The 25986-nt window shown below is 37.8% G+C and overlaps 1 protein-coding gene across 3 annotated transcripts in view; it reads right to left on the reverse strand.

Moving 5' to 3' along the window:
- Window positions 1-25986, reverse strand: part of LOC126336904 (DNA polymerase theta-like) — a 303016-nt gene that overhangs the window by 67110 nt on the left and 209920 nt on the right. For all 3 annotated transcript variants that reach the window (XM_050001035.1, XM_050001043.1, XM_050001052.1), the window contains exons 16-18: window positions 24518-24659; window positions 22458-24439; window positions 9516-9802 (exon numbers count right to left, since the gene is read on the reverse strand). In XM_050001035.1, the coding sequence (XP_049856992.1) occupies window positions 9516-9802; window positions 22458-24439; window positions 24518-24659 (2411 nt within the window). The remainder of the gene's footprint in view (window positions 1-9515; window positions 9803-22457; window positions 24440-24517; window positions 24660-25986) is intronic.

A 25986-nucleotide genomic window follows, 5' to 3' on the forward strand; every position in this document is an offset into this window, starting at 1 on the left:
AATGCTAGTTCCCTTAAACAGGTAGGAAGGTTACAGAATTTGTAAAGAGAAGTTAGCTATAGTGGGAATTAGCGAAGTGTGAAGGACAGGAAGAACAGGATTTCTGATTAAATGGTTATAAAAACAAAATCAAATGGGAGTAATTCAGGTATAGGCACAGCAAAAATAAGAAAATAGGAATGTCAGTAAGTTACTGTGAATAGCATAGCAGATACTCTGTCATAGCCAAGAAAGACATAAAACCAACATCCACCACAGTAACAAAACTTTATATCTCAGTTAGCTCTGTAGTGGACGAAGAGGCTGAAAGAAGGTAATGAAAATTAAATTGTGATGAGTGACTGGAAATGTATATTACAGAAAGGAAGAGAAGGAAAAAGAGTAGAAAATGAACTGGAGAAATGAATAAAAGAAGAAGTCACTTGCCCAAGACACAATTTAATCATCATTCAGACTTAAGAATCAAATGAGAAGTTTGTATACAAGGATGAGATGTGGAGACACTGGAAGGTTTTAGATAGATTGTATAATGTAAGACACAGATTTCAAAACGAGATTTTAAACAGTAAAACATTTTCAGATATGGACTCCAACCATAATTTATTTGTTATGAACTACCGATCACAACTGACGAAATTACGAAAAAAAGGAGGGAATTAAGGAGATAGTTCCTTGATAAATTAAAGGAAACATAGTTTATCAAGAGTTTCAGAGTGAGCATTAGGTATGAACTGACAAACAGGAGAAAGAAATAAAACAAAAGTGAATGGTTAGCTTTCAGAGATTAAATAGAGAAGGCAGCAGACGGTAAAAAGGAAAGGTCTAGTAGAAATCTTTTGATAATACTTTAATATAATCCCTGAAAGAAGCAAATACAAAACATATAAGGATTTGACTGACGGAAAGTGCAAAATGGCTAGAGGACAGATGCACGACTAGGGAAAAGATAAATAATGCCTGTAGGAAAATTAGGGAAACCAGTGAAATGCATCCCAATCATTTCTCAAAAACCTTGTCAGATAAAATGAAATTAAGTGGTAAGCACATCTTTTGTAGCTTAATCACAAGATTAGGACTAAAATATTATAATTCTCATAAGTGTATTCATCTACAACCAAAATATATTTATTCACTGGTTCTCAATAATTACTTGTCAGCAGTTGTACAAAAAATTACATGTGGAACTAATTCAACAGAGATTCCAGCAACTGTAGTTCTGTAAAAAATGATCAAATATAATCAATTCAGAGGTGAAAATTTAAGCATTGAAATCCCATTTTCACACAATCCAAAAAGTTCTGTCTGCTTTTATTAGTAAGTACTTTTTAGCGGCTTTGTGTAACACTCCAGTTATCTCTTCACTTTCCAATAAGCTTTTTCTGCGCACAAAAGACTACATGTAGAGCATCCCATCAATTCTGGCATTTTATAACGCCTCTTCTTTCAATGCAATAAATGTATGTATTTGTTCAACAGCATGTAAGGACCATAATCACTATCTGTAGGAATTACTGGTGATATCATTTTGAAGATAAAACTGATTCAGCTGTAAGAACTTCATTTACAAGCATGAACCAGTTTTTGCAGCACTATAGCTGCATTATCAGGTGCAACAAAATCAAGTCATGTTCTGTAACTCTTCAAGCTTTCCTGGCAGATGTATCATAAATAGTCTTCATGGGTTTGCCACCAGATAGTGGGGTGTAAATTCCACATTATTTGCTTGGAGCAACTGTCTGACATTTCAGGTGGTTGAACCTTGCTGGTGGCTAGGTACAACTGAGCACCAACAAGGTTCAACCACCTAAAGATGTCAGACAGTTTCTCTGAGGAAATATTGTGGAATTTGCACATCACCCAGTGGCAAACCCTTGAAAACTATTTACAAGCCATGTTCTGATCAAAAGAGAATGGGCTGACCTGGTGTTCATAGTCAGCAAGTTTTTGCTATGTATCGGACCCTTGAAAACTATTTACAAGCCATGTTCTGATCAAAAGAGAATGGGCTGACCTGGTGTTCATAGTCAGCAAGTTTTTGCTATGTATCGGATGTCAGTTGTAAAACAGCATAAAATAATATAGAACGTTCCCGTGTTACCAGTTACTAGTAAGCTAAAGGGTCTCCATATTCTGAAAAAGTGGTCAGAAATTGGCCATATATGATCATTATGGCATTATTTACAATTAATCGGCATTGATCCCTCATTTACCATTGCAAGCACTTCATGTGCACCATAAGCTGAAAGTGATCTCTACCTTCAGAAGTACCAATTAGCTTGCAAATTGTGTCAGAATAGTTTGAGGAACACTCCACACACATGAATGAATTGTGGATGGTGGGCAAGCAGTCATGGCTTGGCAGAATATTATCCTCTCGGCTTTGAAGTCACATCAACTGAATTATAATTCTGAAGCTTTAAACAGCTGTTGACATCTTTTTCAGTGCCTAGAACTAACTGCTAGAAATGCAAAGTAGTTACATGTAGAATCTTCTAGAGGTGGTAAAATTTACAAAAACATTGGAAGATGAGGTATGTTTCTAGTGTAGCAACTAGTTACACAGTAATGTATAGATGTGTCCTATGCTATTTTTCTTTTTACTTGCATTTGATAATAACAGTAATAACTTAAAAGCTTCACCTAAATTTGAAGAGAATTCCATGCATCCATTCAGCAATATGAAGAAGCTATTTATTTTGTACTCCAATTAATGTAACAGGGAGAACTTGAAATGACACTAGGCAGGTGGATGCTTGAACATTGCGTAGGGAAAGTGGTTGGTTGCCAAGAGCAGAAAGGTGTGAGAGTAGTGCTACTGGAAGTTATTTGGGCATGGCATTTGCACAGGAATACAGAAAACATCTTAAATATTCTAGAACAATCATTGCATAGGTAGACCTCTTCAGCAGCTTAGAAGAGCATGGAATGACTATGTCAAAGAAGAAATAGTCTGCTACTCTATACATCTAGACATCACAAAAGATATTAAATAGTCTCATGAGACCTTAACCTTCTGGTTAAGAACTAATTATATTGATAGTAATCTAAAGAAAGTAAGAGAGGACAGTAAGGTTTTCATTCACTTTCAAAAGAGAGTACCAATAATGTGACTCATGAGCATGGAAGCAATTTTCAGTGGAGGAGGGGCATCAGCTAAGGTGTTGGCACACTTGAACTATAAGTTGCTGGAGAGTTGCCCAGAGGTAGCTCACACAGCTCCACAAAAATATTTATCTCTGATTTAATATAGTACTTTTTGTGTACTATCACGTTTCCAATGCTGCTCCAAGTGTCCACAATAGCGTCTCAGTAGGAACAAGTTATCTCACAAATATTACATGCAGTTTTGTCTACAAGTAAGAAGAGATTTTGAATAGAGTACAATAATAATTTTCAACTGTGACAATTATTAGAATGACAATAGGACTGCATTCTAGAGTCATTATGCATTCTCAACATGACGGGTAAATGATATCAATGTGTGGCTTTGTGCTTGCAAGATTTCTGGTATTGTGTCTTCAAAGTTTAACTACGAAGTTAGTCGACTGTCGTGTGATGGAAGTGCTGTATCCTGATCCTTTATTCAGTTTATTACGCACAGACGAGCGAGAGTGTGTTTTAGAATCATAACCAAAAGACATGAAAACCTAATTATTTTTCCATGTTGTACTTTTTACAAATTACAAAATGCTTGATGTAGATGTGTGGAGTTCTAGAAATGGCTAATGTGAGTAAAGTTTCTCTTCATATTGAGCACTTGATTCATGAGAAGAATTATACTTAACATGACTGATGGAAGTATTCTAAAATGCATATAGGTGAAGATACTCACCTGATATTGCTGTCTTTCATGTGTTCTTCTAAAACAATAGGTACCGGTGTAACTACTGTTTATTAGAGGACAATGGGCCTCTCAGTTAAATCTGAAGACTTGTTGCAGTTCTGTTCACGACAAACCAATGCTACTTCCCAGGCCATCTCAGTTTAGCTATGATAAGAAGAATTACTGTGTGTGCCAACAAGAGTGCATAATCAGGGGTATCCATGAGGACTTTTCAACGAGACTGTGAAACATCATTGTTTGTGGCACTTGCGGCATCTTACAAATGTGAGATGGCCATTGGCATCTGGGCCACCCTGGTTAATGAAGAATGTGTTACCTATGCAATCAATAAACTGGTCACTGGCATCAAACTATTATGATTAAAACATATTATGTTTAGATTTTGAAAATTAAATAGCATTCTTCCAGTTACTAAGATAATCAGGTGAGACTGATTAATACCATGCACAATTCACCACAGTGCCTGCTAAGTTCCAAGCTGCATGTGGCAGATCCACCACACCATGAGGCCACATGACAATATGAAGTGTGAGGGGTTACTACAAATCTTGGAACAGCCATTATCTTCTCCCTACAGCCTTCAAGAATTGTCCTTTGTTTTAGCTTGGTGTCCAGTGTTCACATCATACCAAGTGTGTACCACTTATCTCTAGTGAAATTAATAAGCTGTAATTAAACCTTGGCTGACTCCTTTATAACTGAATCCCATAAAGTTTTTGTGTGGGTCATGATTTTCATCTTTTACAACAGTGTTTTGAGGCCATTCTCTCAGTGATGATGTGCCACAGCTGACTTGTGTAACTCCCTCTATTTTATATGGAGCACATATTCAACCATTGTGTGAATGGATTGTGCAACATAAATATGGCCCAATTCTTAGGGAATACCAGCACATCTAGCACTCTGAAATTAATGATAGGATGTTTGGACTGGGACAGAAAACTAGTCAACCCATAATTCTGAATGAAGGTTACTATCTTGCTGTTAGACATATAATCATTCAATGGAAGTAATACTGCCACCTTTTTTTTTCTTCTTCAGCAGTTTGGCAGTGGCCATTCATTCTAGTTGACAGCTGGTTGGTTGTCATACCAATGTAAACCACTGAGCAGCAGATCTGGTATATAATGTGGCTGCTTTCACAGGTGATCTGGTCTCTGATGGGATAGGATAAGCTTGTGACTGGACTGGAGTATGTGGTGCTGGGTTGGTGGATCAGGCAGGTCTTGCATCTGGATCTTCCACAAGGGTATGATCCCTGTAGCAAGGAATTGGGGGTGGGAGTGGCATAGGGATGCACTAGGACATTGTGGAGATGGGGTGTGTACAGGAACATCAATTTTAAGAGAGGATGGAAGTTTCTTGGGTAGGATGTCCCTCATTTTGGGGCATGATGATAGATAATCAAAGCCCTAACAAAGGATATGGTTCAGTCGTTCCAGTCCTGGTTGGTCTTTGGGGACAAGGGGTGTTTCTTTGTGGTTGGTTCTTGGGATGGATGTGAGGATTAGGTGTGTGTGTGTGGGGATATGGGACAGGAGATCTGTTTGTGAGTAAGACCTTCAGCATATTGAGTGAGGGAGTTCTCATAACTGCCAATGTGTCTGTATGGGACAGTATCACCTCCCATTCGTGTCAGCTAGTTGTGTGCTGCTATCTCATGCCCCAGTCCGTGAATCATGTGCCCAGCCATCTACCAACTGCCCCTCTACCTGCACCCCTAGCTAGCCCACAGGTGGCTCCCCACTCTCCCACAAGCTGCTAGACGCTTCCTCCCAACTCGCTCTCTGTCTTCCACCTCTCTCCATTCCACTGCACACACCCACCTCACCCTAGTACACCCAACATGAGCCAGGGATGGAGCTGGTGGTTGACTGAGCATAACATAGGGAGACAAGTGTATGTGTGTATATGGCTACGCGCGCGCGTGTGTGTGTGTGTGTGTGTGTGTGTGTGTGTGTGTGTGTGTGTGTATTTGTTTTTACTACAAGCTTGAAAAAGAAAGTTCATTCCGAAAGGTACTAAAGCTTTGTACGTTTTGTCTGAATAACAATCGATAACACAGCACTTGTGCTTTTCAGTAAGTTGTTTACTTTTTTCCTAAATAATTCGCAATTCTCAACCAGACTTTCTATGGAAAGTGACAGGATATATCTCCAATCTGAAATGAAGCATTTAAGACATACGTTCAAGTACAATAACTATTGAAGAAGTATACCAATTATACTTTCAAGTGCAATTGGTGAAAATTACTTTGGGACCTATGTGGAAGACATCACAGTGGAAATATTTTTTCCATTCTGTCGCACAACTAGAAAGATAGACCACTTCCTCCAGAGGTATGGGTTGAGATCAGTTTTCTACCTCACTCCGAAGACTTGAGATATGTTATTTAGACCTTAACTGCATGTATGATATGTGTATTCAGTGTAAATTTTGTATTATTTCCATGGGGCAAACCATTCATTCAGTATTGCAGAGTGCTGTGCTAAAAAGGCCAGCCATAAAACTGAACAGAGCTAGACAAGTTGAATGCAGCAGAACATTGTCCTGAGAAATAACACATCACTGTTGCAAGAACAAGTAGCTTGATCTATGCAACAATGTACTGGGAGTCAGTTATAAGAAAGACAGTTATTTGACAAGGGCACTAAACGTTCAATAGAGATCAAGGGTAAGCACTATAAGGGCTTTAGGGCAGTCTTTGGACACTGGAGAAAAATAAAAAAATAATGGTTGATGATAATAGGAACATGGAGGTGACAGTTTTGATGGTAGTGCAGGCCCCAATCACTACTGCAGGCCTGCCATGCCGGGCACTGCTTGTGTAGCCTTCCTATGCATGGGTAGATTCAGTCCGACTCCAAAGATCCTAGGCTCTGCTGTTTCATGTTTATTACTAGAACAACTTTACATTACTAGTAGTCAACAGTTTTCACTCCTAAACATGATGATGGTGAATGCTGTCAAAAGTGTGAGTATTTTAAACCACTGATGCTGCTCCAAAACGTAGTACTTTATTCACAGATAATGATGGTTCCCCAATGGATCCAGTGTTTTGTGGGATCTTAAAGATGCACTAAGACCTGTGTGCTTCGAACATAGTTGCTGCATGCCTGCACTTGCTTCACATGACAAAAAAGGCATTTGTGTAGTTGTATGCTTTTTTCCTCAACAAGAGGACACACACAATTCCATACACATCTAGATAGGAACACACACTATTCGAGTGATCAAAATGTCCGTTTTGCTAGCAGCAGCTGTTATTATTTTTAGATAATACCACTTCTTGGTAGACCACTTTGATAGCAAATAAATTAGAAGTTTGTGGTAAGGTCTTATGGGACCAAACTGCTGAGGTCATCATCCCTAAGCTTACACACTATTTAATCTAACTTAAACTATCCTATGCTAAGGACAACACACACACCTGTGCCTGAGGGAGGACTCAAACCTCTGACGGGGGAGTGGGGGGTGGGGGAGTCGCACACACCTCGACAAGACACCTCAAGACTGTGTGGCTAGACAGGGGGAGGGGGAATGAAATATAGAAAGACTTATTGGTAACAAGTTTAGCTCAGACATTCTGAGAATAATCACTCCAGTTTGATGTTCTAGTCCAAAGTATGTACTGTGTCAATTACTATCATAATTCCAGAAATTTATCAGAATTTCAGAAACTACAAGAACGTAAATTGTTGACCACTTGACATTTTTTCTCTGAAAAACAAACCACATGATTGATGTGGCACATTTAGAGTGAATAATTAAAAAAACAAAAAAGGGGAGTTTATTTCTGAACATGTAACACTGTAGTGGTATTTGGAATGGAAATGCTGCAAGTAGAATACAAACACAGTTACATTTATATATAAATCTATCAAATGTCAAGAGCACTGATTTTGTGTGTGTGTGTGTGGCATTTGCCGATTATTATACTGTCAAAAGTCATTTTTTTATTATTATTTACTTTCAGCTTCCAACTGAACTCTAGAAGAAGAGCAGGTGGATGTTGCAAACAATTTTTATGTGATGTGGAATTTATCACACTGCCTGATGACTTGGTAAAGACATGCTGCTGAAGTGCTCATACAAGACTGAAAGCAGTTATTTTAATTAGAAGCAAGATTTCAGTGCTTTTTTTATCTGCTCTTATTGACACAAACTGTTTGTGAAGGAAAGTGGTTCACTAAGAACACAGGGTGCCTTGCACACATCAAGGGCTCCAGAACACCACTCTCCTTTAACATGTATCCACTGTCCATTCTCCGTACATCCATCTATCAATAATTCATGGGATGACAGATGTATTCATTGTGTACCCATTAGAACAAATGAAGATATTTTAGTTTGTTTGGGGTTATCACTGCTGTTTCAAGATTGTAATGATTTGTAAGAAGTCATTTCATTTCACTCTGTCTTTTTTAATGTCATTTGCAAAACTTGTTTGCCACAGCCACCAACCCAATGTATGTGCTAAGTATTTTAACATTTTTATTGTGTTGTAAAATAGGAGTATAGCTCTCTTTTGTAACAAAAGATTGTGCCCTGCTGGTTTTCACATTATTGGCAATTACAGTGAGAATACATTACACCTCCATTGACTGAGTAGAGTACCTGATCATTGACTGAATATGTGTCGAAGGCCATTGCTCCCAAGAGAATTGCACACATATTGTGCAAGGAGATTCTGTCCATTGGCAAACTGGTGTTCTATAATTTTTCTATAATTGAAAAGGATTATTATAATGTTTGATGTGAGCTTGCTGAGATGTTCAGAATTTATATGACGGATAGTATAAATTAATGTCAAACGCTAGTTAGTGTGTGTCTTTCCATTGTACTTAGCTATTGGTTGGTTGACTCGGGGGAGGAAACCAAACAGTGAGGTCATAGATCGCAGTACTTAGCTACTGTCTCAAAATAATTTTGATGAGGAATTTATTTATTTTTGCCAGTTTCAAAGTAAGAAGGAGGTCTATGAAGGTCTACCGGTTAGTTTTACTGGAAGAGGAGGTTGACTGTGGAGAAGAATTTAACCATAATTTTAAGAGGAGAAAAAATTTTCTTCTGTGAATTATTTGCATATACACAGTCTGTGTAGACCAGAGGCATTTATATGATTTTAACTGAAGGCAGCATACACAGTAATAGTTAATTACTGTCATCATCCTTGCACTGTTCCTGCCATTCTTTCTCTCATGCTGGTGGTGGGGATGGGGTAGGGTGGGGGCAGGGAGAGAGGGGGTTAGGGAGGGAGGGAGGGGGGGAGGGAGGGAGAGAGGGGGAGAGGGAGGGAGGGGGGGAGGGAGGGAGAGAGGGGGAGAGGGGGGGGGGAGAGAGAGAGAGAGAGAGAGAGAGAGAGAGAGAGAGAGAGAGAGAGAGAGAGAGAGAGAGAGAGAGAGAAGAACCTGCTCAAGATTACAAGCAAATCTTATAGTAGTGTGAAAACAGTAATGTAACTGTAGAGCTATAACACAAGATGATATAAAGCTTGACAATAGGTGACTAAGAACTCCATAGAATTATAGTTGATAAAGGAGTGATCACATAATCAGTCTGTCTTTGTAAGTGAAACATGAGTTACTAATGTACCTAAAATCATATTAACACTGACAAAATTTCTGCCATCAAAAAACTGTTTTGTAATATTATTTCAATATGAACTTACCTTCATCCAGCAGGGAGATGTAATAAACATTATAACCACCACAGCATATAGCAATGCCAACAGCACGTCGCTCACCATGCACAAACTGTGAACTTTTGTCCCCTTCTACCTTCTTTCTTTTCCTACCCAATATTTTGTTGCCTATTGCAGTTTGCTTTTCGGTTTCATATTTATCACAGGCTAATGAGATGGAAAAATGTTTCACATGCTGAAGTTCACTCTTGAAAGTGGAAAAGATATCTGCATGTCCACATACATTTATGATATCAATGCAATCAGTTGTATCTCTGGAAGGAAAGAAATTAATTTTTATTTACATCAGATGTAAAGGTAATCCAAAAAATAAAATATGCTTGAATATGAGAGAAATTCTTGTACTTATTGCCTCCCCCCCTATTCCCACCTTCCCATCTCCACATTATTCAACTGCCCACCTTATTAGCTCAATTTGATCCCTCTTATATGACAGTGCACGTAGAGATGAGTACTTCCATGCCTTTAAAATGAGCAACAAAATCAACATTCCTAAACTTCAACTGACTGAAAATCATAGAAAAATAAGTGAAATGTCTGGCAGTTACATAATCAGTGAAACATCAGTTAACAAACTATGAATAACATTCAATGAAGAGTCAGTCAGAATTGTGTTATTGAGGATAGTTAACTTGAACAAAATAGGAAAGAATACCAAGCATGAAAAATGAAGAGAAATTTCATATATGAAACATTATTCCAGATTCTTAAGGAGAGAGTCATGTTTTTTTCATGTTTAATGGCAGAATCATTTTTTCAGTGATCACAATGGTTTTATTATACTTATAGTACAAATATTTTTGTTAGTTTGGTTTATACATTAATTTTAAACTGGACATTAGTTATCATTCTGTTGTCTGCACTAAGGTCTTCTTGGAACCATGTTCCAGTTTCTGTCCATCTTTCATTATTTCTTCCAGTATTCTTTCACTGTTCCAATGTGCTTCTTTCTTCCTTTTTTCTGACCACTTTGTGCCTTATTTCCTTTTCCTTTTACCCCTGCAAATCTTCTATTTCTAAAAGTTTCCTTCTAAATGTTTTTCTTTACATTATTTCTTCCCTTATGCTATTTCTTTACAAGTCTTTCTTGAACTCTTGAATTTTGATGGCTGTTTTAACGCATATTTGAAGATCCTTTTGGTCAATCTATTGTCATCGATTCTGTAAATATATCCAAAGAATAAAAATCTATTGTTGTTTCTGATTTGTTTCCTACATTCTGATGTATTTCATTGTTGGTCCTTAAGTTCCAAAAATTGCAGTTGAAGGTATTCCTAAGTTGCTTATATTTCAAGCATCTTATCCTCTACAGAAATTTATTCTTAACCATTTTCTTTGATTGTATTTGTTTTCATCCAATATTTATTTCTTTACTTTTTCCAATGAACTAACATATTTTCTTAAAAGAGTTTGGTGCCCCTTTCTATATATCGTCAGATAAGTGAGGTGAGAGGTAGTTCATTGTTGTAGGATTATATTATAACAAATTCAGACGAAATAAAACACTCCTGTCATAGTAAAAGGAGCCTAAATAGTCGCCTCTGGCAGCAACAAAGGTGTGTATCCTTTCATGCAAATCATCGAAAAGGTGCCGAAAGGCATCCTGCAATAGACTGTCCTAAGCAACCTGGTCCTTTCATTGCATTTCGGCAATGGTGCTTGCTAGTCCTGGAGAATAAGTAAGTACTTATTTCATCATCTCCCGTATGTGTTCAATTGATGAGAGATCAGGTGCTTCTGCTGGGCAGGCAACTTGTTGTGCATCATGAAGGGCATATTGCATCACAGCGGCCATATGTGGACATGCATTGTCATGCTGAAAAAGTATGGAAATAACAGTCTTTGTAATACAGCATTCACTGGTTACTTTATCATGTAGAAAGAACAAATGTGACTGTGAATTGTAAATGAGGGCACCAACATTATGAATCATGGGATGGGATATATATGTTGCAGATGAATGCACTCTGGAACTAACACTCACCATGTATATGCCATACATGTGTATGTATGTCCATCACTCCCATACAGAGAAAACCTGCTCTATCACTGAAGACAACAGAATGCCATTCCAATCCCCAGTCAACTGTTTCACAACATCAGAGTAGCCATGCTAGACAGTGTTGTAGTGTCAGTGGTAGCCTGGCCAGAGGCATGTGTGATCTTATGCCTGCCACAAGCAGACAATTCCCAGTGGTCTCTGATGATACAGCAGGTGCAACAAATGCTCAGATTTCCTTCCTGGTTAATGCTCAGTTTGCACAATACTTCAGTCTTGGCATGCATCTGTACCATGCTATTCAGTTTCCTGCAGGCCCACAATGTGAGCCCCATTGAAAAGCCTGAAGGTGTTCAACAGTAGTGCGTACTCAATGGTGGGGGCACACTTGTACCATAGAATAAATCTTTCAAACATTTCATAAAATATGCCAAATCATGTGCAAAAGACAAGCTATTTATTGCAATTGTTTTATTTCTTTATTTTGTCTTCTTTTTATTTCTAAATTCAGAGATTTATTCCAAAGATACAGCTCAAAAGGCATGGAAGTAAACCATCAACTTGTCTGCATGCTTGTATTTATTTTAGAAGGTCATGATTTTACTTTAGGGATTGTCTCTTTGATGGTTTCATGGACTAAGTTTGTCAGTTTAGATTTAACTCCAAATACATGGATGACTTTATCTAAGGTTTCTCCACCAACAGGTTCAATTAAAAAAAATCAATAAATATTAAGACTATTTCACTAGAGTTCATTAATCTGTTATTAATTATGGGCTTCAGAATGAAAGTCTATTACAGCAGGCTTTTCTGTCTCTGGACCCGCCTTGGTATACACCCAGTTGATTGACTCATATAGATCACATCCTGTTATGGATATTTTTGAGAATATTTTATAAGCCTCTGATAAGAGATACATAGCTCTGTAGATGTCAACATCTTGCTTGTGAACCTTCATGCACAAAGGGTGCATTTGGGTCATACTACATCCTCCTGGGATCTTTTCTGCTTTTCCTCCTGGGGTCTTTTCTGCTTTTCAGATTTCTTTAAAGATTATTTGTCAATATTGATTGGTTTTTGTTTTTGAACATTTTGAAAGTTCACCCATTCTGGAGTCTTCCCCACTGACTTAGGTATTTCACACTTCTGTGTATTGTTAAGTCCAATTTTACATCTTTGAAGTCAACACTGGGCTTGTGATAGCCCTTAATGTAATTCTTGAAGGCCTGTTAGGAATTTCATTTTTTTTTTTTTTTTTTTTGACATCATCTTGAATATCCATTTTTAGATATTTTTTTAAAAAAGAACAACTTTTAACATTCCTTATTATGCTTGTTGTTTTTCTTTTCTTTGTAGCTTGAATAATTCATAGTGTTAATTATTTCCAGCATATTTCCATGTATCTCATATTTTATACAACATCATCATCATCATTGGATAAGAAGAGAACAGAATTTTTGGATATGTGCTTCCACAGAAGACTGCTGAAGATTAGATACATAGATTGGATACATAATGAAGAGGTATGAATCAAAGTGGGAAGTAAAGAAATTTATGGCACAATTTGACTAAAAGAAGGGACAGGTTGATTGGACACATTCTGAAACATCAAGAAAAGTTTGCAGATTGAATTTTCACTCTGCAGCAGAGTATGACCAGATTTGAAATCTGAATAAAATTGTGTGCCACACTGAGACTCAAACATGAGGCCTTTGCCTTTTGCAGGAACGTGCACTACAGCTGAGTTATCCAAACAGCTCTCACAACCTGGTCTCACAGCTCTACTCCTCCCATCCGTTCTGGAAAAAATTCCCTAGTCTTCTATAGCTACACAATTTCTTGCTTTATTCTTTCTTCCATGTGTGTTAGTCCTGCAAGATACACAGTAGAACTTCTGTAAAGTTTGGAACATATGCAAGATGTACCTGCGGAAGTAGAACTGTGAGGGTGATGTATGGCTACCTCAGTCAATAGAACTCTTGCTAGGAACGTGTAAAGCTCCCAGGTTATATTCCCAGTCCGGCACATCATTCAAATCTCTGAGGAAGTTTCAGATCAGCACACACTCCACTGCAGAAAAAAAATTCATTCTGGAAACAATTGGCTAAGAAAGCTGTTAGGTAAAAATTTCTGTTAAGTTTAGAAGGTAGCAGAGAGATACTACTGGAAATATAGCTTTGAGGATAGGTCACAAATCACATTAGATAACTAAGTCAGTAGAGAACTTGCCCATGAAAGGCAAATGTTCCAGGTCTGGCACACAATTTTAATCTGCCATGAAGTTTCAAGGAAAAGTTAATTTGGTAAAGGTGGGAAGTCCGTGTGTGTGTGTGTGTGTGTGTGTGTGTGTGTGTGTGTGTGTGTGTGTGTGTGTGTGTGTGTTGTGTGTTGTGTGTGTGTGTGTGTGAGGGGGCATAAAATCTGTAGAAGGGGACCAACACTTGACTACAGTAAGCAATGAATGTATGTCACAGCACTTATAAAGAGATGGAGGGATTTGTAAAGGATATACTAGTGTGGAGAGCTGCAACAAATCTGTCTTCGAACTGAAGACCACATCAACAATGACAACAAAGCAACAGCATGCTATTATTATTATTATTATTATTATTATTACTATTATTATTATTATTATTAATAGTAATAATAATATTGACTTATTTTATTCTTTATTATTATTTCACATAGCAAATGATAACATAAAGTAATGGACAATATACTGGGAAGAGGGACACAATATTTTCCCTTCTGATACATGGGTTGCACTGATTTCATCACTGCTATTGCTGTTGGAAGGACCACAGCTTTCTGCAACAAGCTCCAAAGTTTTACTCACATACCCAGTTTCCTTAGATCTTCATATCATGTGACAGGGATAATTATTATACTTGAAATGATTATCAGTATTGTATTCGTTCTATCAGTTCAGAATGCTAATTTACTTACAACATAAGTCATTATTGTTGAGAACTGCAGTATCAAAGCGACATCTTCAGTAGCTTAATTATATTCAGGAGCAAAATATCAAGAAAATCACTCATGGAATATAAATAATAATAATAATAATAATAATAATAAGAAGAAGAAGAAGAAGAAGAAGAATGTAATTATTACAAAAGATATACATGTAGAAGTAAGGAAAATAACCAATTTTGACTCAGATGCAAGTAAAGATCAGACTTCTTGCATGAAATAAGAAAAAACTTCATCAGTTTAAAATCATAAGTACTGATCCTGAAAAGTTAAAGCAAAACAAATCAATTTTCAAGAGCTGTTACACGAAGGAAAAATAGAAACCTAGCAGGATATCTGTACAAATATGGCACATACTGCAAAAAGATGTGGCATCCTTACAAAGTGGGCATAAACATTTGAGGTGGACTGAAGACTGTGACAAGGCATTCAACCAAAGAGCAATAACCTATGAATCATGATACACTGACAAAACAAAAGATAAACTCTCAGAACATAAAAAATATGAAAGTAGGCTGCAAAAGTCTCTGTAAAGCAAAAATAGCCTAATTCATATAAGAAACTGAGACCATTGAGTCAGAATTTAAAAGAAACAACAGCAGGGACTTTTAAAGGGCCTTAAAGCAGAATGCAAGTGGCTATCAGCCACCTAATTTGAACTTCGACAGAAACAATGGTAATCTGGAACTGAACAATAAAGAAAACTGTGAGATCCAAGCCAAGTACTTCATGACACTGATTAATGATGAAGAACCCAGAGACAGGTGGCTGAGAATATCTCCAGTGCAAAGAAACAACAATGCAACACAACCTATTCCTTTCAAATTTTAGAAGGTTATCACAGAACAGATCAACAACAAAACCTCTCGGGAAGACTCAATCACAGCAGAAATGTTAAAAATTGGAGGAGAAATCACCATTAACATTCTAAATCAAGAGACAGAAATGATCTAGAAAACTGGAATAATAGCTGGAGAACACAAAACACAGCACTGATTCACTCTCTATATAAAAAGGGTGAAAGAACTGACATCAGATATCAGGACATTTCTATTGTACCACAAACATACAAGGTACTCTCCAAAGCACTACAGCCTAGACTGGTTCAATGAGTAGATCATTAACTTGGCAAATATGAAGATGGATTTGGGAAAGGGGCATCATAATTCACCAGATTTGAGCATGAAAAGAGTATTAGAAAACTATGTCTCTAATGATCTGATAGTGGTCTTTGCCAACTTTAAGAACGATTATGATTCAGCCAATGAGAAAATATTGTTTGACAGGTTGATAGTGTTTGGAGTTGACTCTACAACAATGGAAATTATCAAGCAAACTCTAACACAGACATGCTCAAAAATAAAATCCAAGGGAGAATTTTCCAAAGAGTTTTTAATTATAACTTAAGTCCAACAGGGTGATGCACTGACCCAAGTTCTCTTCAGCTGCATGTTAGAGAAGGGGAAAGGGAGTTAGTTAAGAAAGGGCAAGTGAACAAAGTTCACATTGGAAAATCAAAGAATGGTATTAGAGTCTACAGCTGTGAAACAAAAACATGCTGAAGGGACAGGCTGAAAAAGCTGGCCTACAAATTTCTGTTGAGAAAACAAAGTACATAATTAACATGTAAACAGCATCTTGTCACCTAATGACACAATCTGTAAAATAGAAAAAGTGGAAAATTTCAGATACCTTGGTGAGATGGTGCAGACAAGAACTTGCAAAAAAGAAGCTAGTGGCAGCAGGTTGGAGAAGGTGGCAACATTTTTTGTAGGACACATGTCCTATACAAGAAAATGGAATCTCAAGAAAAACTGAATTCAAGCACTGTAACACAGTACTCAAACCCAAATGTCTGTATAAAAATAAATGTCTGAGAATGACAGGAAAGTTAGTCAGTTATATTACTTGTTCCATGGATCATGAAAACGATTCTTTTGTAATGATGTGAAACGTGTCAAAGTACACAAGATTCATTTATCCCAAATAATCATTGTTAGTCTTATATACAGTACAATTGTTAATGCTTACTGTATTTCTTTGACCTATGTCTAAAAATTCATCTATGGAGTAGGAGGAGTTGTCATTCAGAAATTCCCTTAACTCACTTTTGAATGCCGATTGGTTGTCTGTCAGACTTTTGATATTGTTTGGCAATTGACCAAAAATCTTTGTGGCAGTATAATTCACCCCCTTTTGTGCCAATGTCAAATTCAATGAACGGTAGTAAAGGTCACCCTGTCTCCTAGTATTGTAGCTGTGGACTGTGCTATTAATTCTGAAGTGATCTGGGTTACTAACAAAAAATTTCATTGGGCTGTATATATATTGTGAAGCTACTGGCAATATCCCTAATTCTTTAAATAATTGTCTACAAGATGATCTTGGATGAGCCCCAGACATTATTCTGATAACACGTTTTTGTGCAATAAATACCTTCTTTCTTAGTGATGAATTGCCAAAAAAGATGATTCCGTAAGAAAGCAACGAATGAAAATATGCATGGTAAGCTAACTTACTGATGTGCTTGTCTCCAAAATTTGCAATGACACTAATAGCATAGGTAGCTGAGCTCAATCGTTTCAGTAGATTGTCAATGTGTGTCTTCCAGTTTAAATTCTGATCAATACAGACACCCAGAAATTTTGAACAATCTGCTTTAGCTAAAGATTTTCCCCCACACTCTATATTTATTTCCGGTGTTATGCCTTTCCCTGTACTGAACTGTATGTACAGTGTTTTTTCAAAGTTCAATGAAAGTCCACTTGCGGAAAACCACCTAATAACTCTTTGAAAAACATTATTTGCATTTTCCTTATCTGATTCTTGCTTTTTAGGCTTGATTACAATACTTGTGTCATCTGCAAAGAGAACCAAGTTTGCATCTTCATGAATATAATTAGGCAAGTCATTAACATATATTAAAAACAATAAAGGCCCCAAGACATAACCCTGTGGTATCCCATTCTTGATACATCCCCAGTCTGAATAATCTGCTGCCCTTTGTGTACTATGTGGGTTTACTGTTTCAACCTTTTGCATTCTACCAGTTAAATATGAAGTGAACCATCTGTGTACTGAACCATTCATTCCATAGTACTTCAGCTTATCTAAGAGGATTTCATGATCCACATAATCAAAAGCCTTATAGAGATCACAGAAAATCCCAATTGGTGATGTTCTACTATCCAGAGCATTTAAAATTTGATCAGTGAAAGCATGTATAGCACTATCTGTTGAAACACCTTTCTGAAAACCGAACTGACATTTTGATAAAACGTTATTCCCACTAATGTGTAAAGTTACTCTTGAGTACATTACTTTTTCAAACACTTTTGAGAAGGATGTCAGAAGTGAAATAGGACGATAATTGTTGACGTCTGTCTTGTCACCTTTTTTATACAAGGGTTTAACTATGGCATATTTCAATCTGTCAGGAAATATTCCCTGATGTCAGAGAAGCCAAGAAGCTTGAATGCACGATCTTCTGCAAAACAATGGGTCCTAGGGTAATGGATGAACAATGAAGACATTGCAGCAGGTAGAGTGCATAAAAATTGGAGAAAGTATAAAAAGAGCAAAAAGAATACTGCTGTGGATTGTCAGGGCAACTCTGGAACTGCCACTGAGGATGACAGCAGATGAGGTGGCACTGATGGAAAGGATTCCTGATGGCCTCCCATTTGATCACATTAATCCACTACCATCACAAGGGAAGTGTCCTCAGCATCTCCGATACATGCTCAGTCACAAACTGCAACTGTTTGGCTGAATTACAGTCAATTGTAATTCAGTGGCATACACTAAAGGCTGACAAGCTGTAAGTGTTCACAAAATGGACTGATAACACAAATGCATTCATTATATGCCAGCTCTACTTAGTCACTAATCAGCTATGGTACCAAATAGAACAACATGAGAGTTACAAGTGACACATTACTGCAATAAGCACCCTTATACCAAAACCAACACTGAATGAAATCCGAGAAGACATTGCTCAAATTATACAAAACAGTCACATCACTAATAATACCAGGAAAGCTGCTGCACTTTGAATAACATAGAAGTCCATTATGAATAACAAACAATAACTACAAAAGAATATTAAAAATACCACAGCTTAAGGACAGTAGATGATGCAAAACCTGTGAAATTCTGTACCAACTATAGTCATCTACATAGCAGCTACAGCAGCAGTGAAATCAGTTTGTGGGAAGATAATGCCATAACATGGACAGCAAATTCATTCAGGTTATACACCATGAAAGATAAAATGTCTCACTATCAATACAAAGCAAGTCACCTTCCTCAAGGACATCACTATACTCAGCCCCCATAATTCACAAGCCTCCTGCAATGAGAAGTGTCTAAATACAGTACAGCGATTTGTCAAATGTGGTAGAGGCCATTAGAAAACAGAACTCAGTGCACATTATACCAACAGTAATATTGGACACTAGTGTTATCCCAAAACAAACTGTAGAAGTATCCACAGTACCTAGAACTGCAGTCATTGCTCTGTCACCAATTACAGAAGGCAGTTGTGCTGAACTCCTGAAGAACAGTTCATAGAGTTCTTCGAGAAAATTATTAACATATTCATAATTTGTTCTTTAAACTATTATCATTATCAAAACCGTACCTAAACTAGTGAATCAATAAATAACAAAAATGATATTGTACCACAAATTGACCACTGGCAAATGCATTAGGACCAAACAATACTAATAGATCATAGAATCCTGAAAAGTGCTAAACAGTTAGAAATAATTTGAGTGTAGGTAAACGCTCACCATGTAGTTGAAATGTTGAGTGTTTGATAGACAAATGAATAAGAGGTTGTGAGTTTGTGTGCTCAGTACCTCAACTGCATGATGTGCAGTCAACTTTACTCTTTCAGTTATTAAAATATTGTAAGTACATCAAACTGTTCTCACATATTGCTTCTGAATAAATCTAGCTCTGATACACACTTGAGCAGTAGCAGAATTCCTAATAACAACAGTTTACATCTCGTGCCTCTGGAGAAAGTATTACTCATATGATTATTACTATGATCACATCCTGACAGGGCACTGCAGTACTACTTAATATAAGTAACTTAAAAATTATTATCCAATGGGAACTCCAAGTTGGAATATCAACAATATTTGGAAAAAGGATATATCATTACTCAATGTAAAGAGGACCCACTGATTTGAAGACAGGCACAAAGAAAAGCACTTGCACATTATATCTTTTGGCCAAAGTCTTCTTTAGCAGAGAAAACACACACACACACACACACACACACACACACACACACACACACACAGAGAGAGAGAGAGAGAGAGAGAGAGAGAGAGAGAGAGAAAGAGAGAGAGAGATTAACACAAGCAAGCAAACTCTATGAGAACATAACTACCACAACCAGCAGCTCCAATTCTGGTTGGAGCTGCTGGTGGTAGGACTCGCGTGTGTGCGTGGCGCGCGCACATGCGTGTGTGTGTGTGTGTGTGTGTGTGTGTGTGTGTGTGTGTGTGTGTGTGTGTGCGTGGCGCACGCACATGCGTGTGTGTGTGTGTGTGTGTGTGTGTGTGTGTGTGTGTGTGTGTGTTTTTTCACTGAAGAAGGCTTAGGCTGAAAGCTATACTGTGTATCAGTCATTTTGGTGTGCCTGTCTTCAGCTCAATGGGTCAGCTTTGTGGTGATTTATCCTTTTCCTAATATTGTTCAACATTATTATAGATATGTGAAATAACCTACATTTTCACTTCTGGGACTTTACCTCACACGTCCAATAGATAACAACAAGAAATGATACACATTATCCAGAATGAATGTTTCACTCTGCAGGGGAAGGTGTACTGATATGAAGCTTCCACGCAGATTAAAATTGTTTGCTGGACTTGGACTTGAACCCAGGTCCTTTGCATTTCATAGGTAAGTGCTCTACTAACTGAGATACCCACACGACTTGGGTCTTATGCACACTATGTATGTGAGCATAAAACAAAACTTGGCTCTACTGAAACCTGGTGTATATTTACTGATCATTGATCTGCCAAAGTTAATTACAGTCAGTGTACTGAGGAGCCAAAAAAACTGGAACATCTGCCTAATTTTGTGTAGGGCCCTCCGCAAGCACAGAAGTGCTGCAACGTGACATGGCATAGACTCAACTAGTGTCTGAAGTAGTGCTGGAGGGAACTGTCAGCATGAATCCTGCAGGGTTGTCCTTAAATCCATAAAAGTATGAGGGGTGGAGATCTTTCTGAACAGCAGGTTGCAAGGCATCCCACATATGCTCATTAATGTTCAAGTCTGGGGAGTTTGGTGGCCAGTGAAAGTGTTTAAATTCAGAAAAGTGTTCCTGGAGCCACTCCTTAGCAATTCTGAATGTGTGGGGTGTAGCATGAACAATGGACATGAATAGACACATGTGATCAGACAGGATGATTGCTTATGTACGTGTCACTTGTCAGAGTCATATCTAGATTATCAGGGGTCCAATATCACTCCAATTGCACATGTCCCACACCCTTACAGGGCCTCCACCAGCTTGAACAGTCCCCTGCTAACATGCAGCATCCATGGATTCATGAGGTTTTCTCTATCCAATGTCGGTGTTGATGGGCACAGGTGAGGTGTAAAGCTTTGAGTCAAGCAGTCGTCAAGGGTACATGAGTGGGCCTTCGGCTCTGAAAACCCATACTGATGATGTTACATTGAATGTTTGCATGCTGACACTTGTCAATAGCCCAGCATTGAAATCTGCAGCAATTAGTGGAAAGGTTGCACTTCTGTCACATTGAACGATTCTCTTCAGTCATTGCTGGTCCCGTTCTTGCATGATCTTTTTCTGACCACAGTAATTTTGGAGATTCAATGTTTCACTGGATTCCTGATATTCACGGTATACTTGTGAAATTATCGTAAGTGAAAATCCCCATTTCATTGCTACCTCGGAGATGCTGTGTCCCATTGCTCTCATGTACCGAATATAACATCATGTCCAAACTCACTTAAATCTTGATAGCCTGCCATTGTAGCAACAGTAGCCAATCTACCAACTGCACCAGACACTTGTTGTCTTATATAGGCATTGCCGACCACAGCGACATATTCCGCCTGTTTACATGTGTCTTTATTTGAAAACACATGCCTATAGCAGTTTCTTTGCAGCTTCAGTGTATATTCGAACATCTTTGGAGAATCCTCCTCTCCCCTCCTTCCTCCTCTGTGGAGAAGCATGCCATGAAGCTGAATACACTAAGGCTAACAAGCTGTGAGTGTTCACAAAATGGACTGATAATACAAATCCATTGGTTATGTGCCAGCACTACTTAATCACTGATTGGCTATGGCACCAAATAGAGCTAAATGTGCAGCTGAGCAAGCAATATTCTTCTTAAAAGGTCGTGAGCACTGAAAATGGTATGATGTAAATGGTCTTTTGACTCTTTAAGACTATATGTATATAAGATAGAGAGGAGGCCCCATCCACCAAGATCCTTATGTAACACTAGAGCAACCTGCATTTTTATGAATTCTAGGACAACAGTTGTCTATAACAGAGTCATGCCAAAAACTTTGTTGACTTTAACATAGTGTAACCAAAGCAGTCCTGGTGTGGCTGCAGTTGATGTCATTAAGTAGTTTATTTGTGAGGATTCCAAAGTACACCAATTAACTTGATCCATACATACAATGTCAACAGGTTTTTGCATTCTGCAGTAGCAGATCTCACAGAATTAACTGATTCACATTATTTTCACTTAAGTCTGCATACACATACAATTTCAACATTTAGCCATTTATTTCGATCATAAAGGTCTCAACTGTAATGTGATCTGTACTTGGTACATTTTTATCTATTAAAAAGAAAATTATACAAAGTATAAAGAAACTTACTGATCATATGGCATACATACAAACTAACAAGCAAGCTTCCTCACCCTGATAAATTACTGTTCACAGGTGGAGTAAGTTGTACCACCCGTTGCTTTCCATCTTTCTCCTCACTGATAGCAGAGGTGAGTTGCTTCTCGGTCCCACTTTCAGCATCTAGTTTCCTTCCCGGTTCACTGATCTCACCAGCATTCTGGGCACTGCTTTTGCGTGGTGTATTAAATTTCATACTAACTGGTGCCATTTTGCTACGCAAAGAGAAGGACTGTACTGTGCTCTTTTGTGATGATCTTGCAAGGACGTTAGTCTCATTATTTTCTTCGTCTTCTTCTCCTTCCTCTTCTGAGCTGCTGTGAAACACTGTAACTTTGCTAAACCTTAGTTTTCTCGCCTTGAGGTTTTTAGAGACATGGTCAGCTGGAGTGTCAAAAGATACATTACTCAATCTTGCTGGAGTCTTATTGTGAGTTGCGAGCAATATCTGAGGTGATTTTTCACTGTTTATACCTGTGCAAAGTCTTATTTTTTTTGATGGGCTCACCAAGCTTTTCATCAACTCTACATCGGTTGCATTCTCATGATTCTTTCGCTTATTCTTAGAGAGTGTTAACTTTCCATCTTTGGTTGGTTTTGCATTTGGTGTCTTCAATCCCACTGTAGAGAACTTTGATTTCTTTCTAGAGGCGCTTTCACTTTTTTCAGAATCTGATGGTGACACTATTTCTGAATTCAATGGGAGATATGTCCTGAAAGCATTTTCAAGAAAAGAATCTGTTATAACTGAATCATCAGCAAATCCTATGGTTTCTGATTTTGTGTTTGTGTGTTCTGTTAACAGAGCAGCTTGTTTATCATCATGTTGTTCCACTGGCAATGGAAAATTTTGTTTCGGAGACAAAAGTAAAGTTGTTTTCCCACATTCTCCACTTCTCTGACTGTTACATACTTGCCGAGGTGTCTCTGTAGCAGATGAAATATTACAATCCAGGACATCTCCGAGAGGCGTGTTTACTATAAGGCTGCTTGTATAATCTTGTTTAGGAGACGAATGCATATTTGTCTTCATGCAGTCTCCTCTTTCTTTCAAGTTAAAGAGGGGTTGTGATGTCTTTGCAGCATTCAAGGGTGACAGCTTGCAATCTAGGACATCTGCAAGTTGTGTATTTATTGAAAAGTTGTCAGCAGAATCTTGTTTAGGTGAGAAAGGTATATTTGTTTTCTCAGATTCTCTTTTCCGTAGGTTATAGACATGTGCAGCTACCTTTGTGGTATTCACAGGTGAGATGTTACAATCTAGAACATCTTCAAGCTGTGTATTTATGGAAAAGCTGTCCCCAAACAGGCTGGGACTCCTGTAATTATTTTCAGAAGAAGGTGATGCAAAGAAATCAGAGCTGTTTCTACTTGAAGTTGGTCTCTCGTGTGACAGATCTGCAATTGAAGAATCTATTACAGTTTTTGAGTGGTCTTTAACAATGGCATCATCAACTTGTTCGAATGCGGACCTTTCAGACGTAGAAAGATCTAAACCATGATCCATTTTAGGTATGGGCTGAGCTATGTCAGAAAGTCCTGTAGCATTTTCTGTCTCTTTTATAACGCATTTATCTGGAGTACCCTGATGTAAGCTGTCACTCAGATCGTCTTGATGTGTTTTATAATGTTTTTCAAATGGTCCAGGAGCTGAAGTATCACATTTGGAAACACAAGGCAAATCACTAATTTCTTTTCTCTCTGTTAGTAACGAGTTCCCTGCTATGTTTATAATTTGTTTTTTGGTTTCATATGAGCTCAAAGAGACAGGTTCACAAAAATGACTAGAGTTTTTGTTTTTTTCATTTGTACGTATCTTTACACTCTCATCAGATGTAATTTGCGTCGTTGCATGGCATTCCACAATTTCATCCAAAATATGGCTATGTTCAGCAGAGGATTCATGTGAACTTGTACTAGAAGAGCTAGTGTAACCTGAAGAATCCGAGGCTTCTCCGACCATCTCCCATTTTGCATCAGCCAGTCCAAGTTCTTTCTGCAAAAAGGAAAGACACACATCAGTACATTAAATACAGCACATATTTAATTTTTAACCATTATCTATTTGTGTTACCTGGAGCATAAACCTTGCTTCTTTAATGAGCAATGTTGCAGCTTCTCTCTCTGTCAGACCACGTCTACCAGTTATCCACACACTTTTCATTTCATTTCTTTTAGCGGTCTCAAAAGATGATTCCCCATCCAATTCTTTTGAGCTGTAAAATAATTAATTAAATACTGTAGTATCAGATAGAGTATGAGATAGAAAATATATTCTGCGTAAATTATAAGAAAAGCTGTTTCGGCTGCAAACTGACACACAGGCAAATGATTTCAAATTCTATAGCAAGACAGAGTAAATAGTAGTGCTACTATGATATACCAGTGACTGTCGGATAGCCAATAGATTATATATTTGTGATTTTCCAGGTTTTCTCAGCCTATCTGATAAATGGTGTGCTTTCAGGTGTTCAGCCAAGGTGTTTATTCCATTTTCTTTGACTGATTACCCAAAAGCATGGCATTAAATTTGTACTCTCAGCATATGATAAAAAGCTGTCTGATGACAAGTAGTAGGATCCCAATCCTATGAACATAGGCTAGATATAAAGTTTATCTTAAAGCCAGCTGTCACCAGGCTGAGTGTTTCACGGTTAACAGCAACTACGATTTTAAAGTATGGGGACTTGCTGAACAGTAAAGTGAGCACTGATAAAATAAGGAACACACAGATTGCTTATTGCTTTCATATTCTACGGATGGAGTCAACAATGTTACTCTATGATATAACTTGAGGTCAACACATTTTTAAAATTCACAATGGTGTCACTCATTTGGAATTCAAGTAGATTAAAAATGTGAAGAGCATGATCAATGAACTACAAACTGTGTTCTAAAATGAGAACTTAAAACTGCAGCTTCTTACATTGTGAATAAAATATCTTTATGATTGACATTTCAGTGATATATGCATAGTGGAAGTCACAGTGCTTTCTTGGACTTCACATACTCAGTGTGTTGCCATTTTTGTAGGGGTGTGTGCGTGCTAGAGGTGTTGGATGTTGGGTAGACAGAGAACCTGGGGGAAAGGCAGTTGTCCTGTGACATATTAAATGCAGAGGCAGAGAGAGAGAGAGAGAGAGAGAGAGAGAGAGAGAGAGAGAGAGAGAGAGAGAGAGAGAGAGAGAAAAGAGAGAGAGAGAGAGAGAGAGATAGAGAGAGAGAGATGCCACTAGCTGTTGTTACCAGGTTTACAATTTGACAGATGGTGCAGTCCTGTACTTTAACTTGTGTGGGGATTCTATATTTATTTGTTTTGTGTATTCAGTACATCAGAAACAAGAGGAAAAAGCTATCAAAGAAAAGGCTATCCAAGAAACATGTTGTTTGCGGTATGTATGTGTGTAGAACGTATGTATGAGGGTGGTGTGGTAAGTCTCATAAAAAGCAAGAAAAAATGTTGGTTTTGTGAACGACTCACCTTATTTCTTGACATAGTCTCCTTTGAGGAATATAAAATTGGTCTAGCAATCATCCACTTTT

Source organism: Schistocerca gregaria, chromosome 1 (assembly GCF_023897955.1).
Source record: "Schistocerca gregaria isolate iqSchGreg1 chromosome 1, iqSchGreg1.2, whole genome shotgun sequence".
In the NCBI taxonomy this organism is placed as follows: Eukaryota; Metazoa; Arthropoda; class Insecta; order Orthoptera; family Acrididae; genus Schistocerca; species Schistocerca gregaria.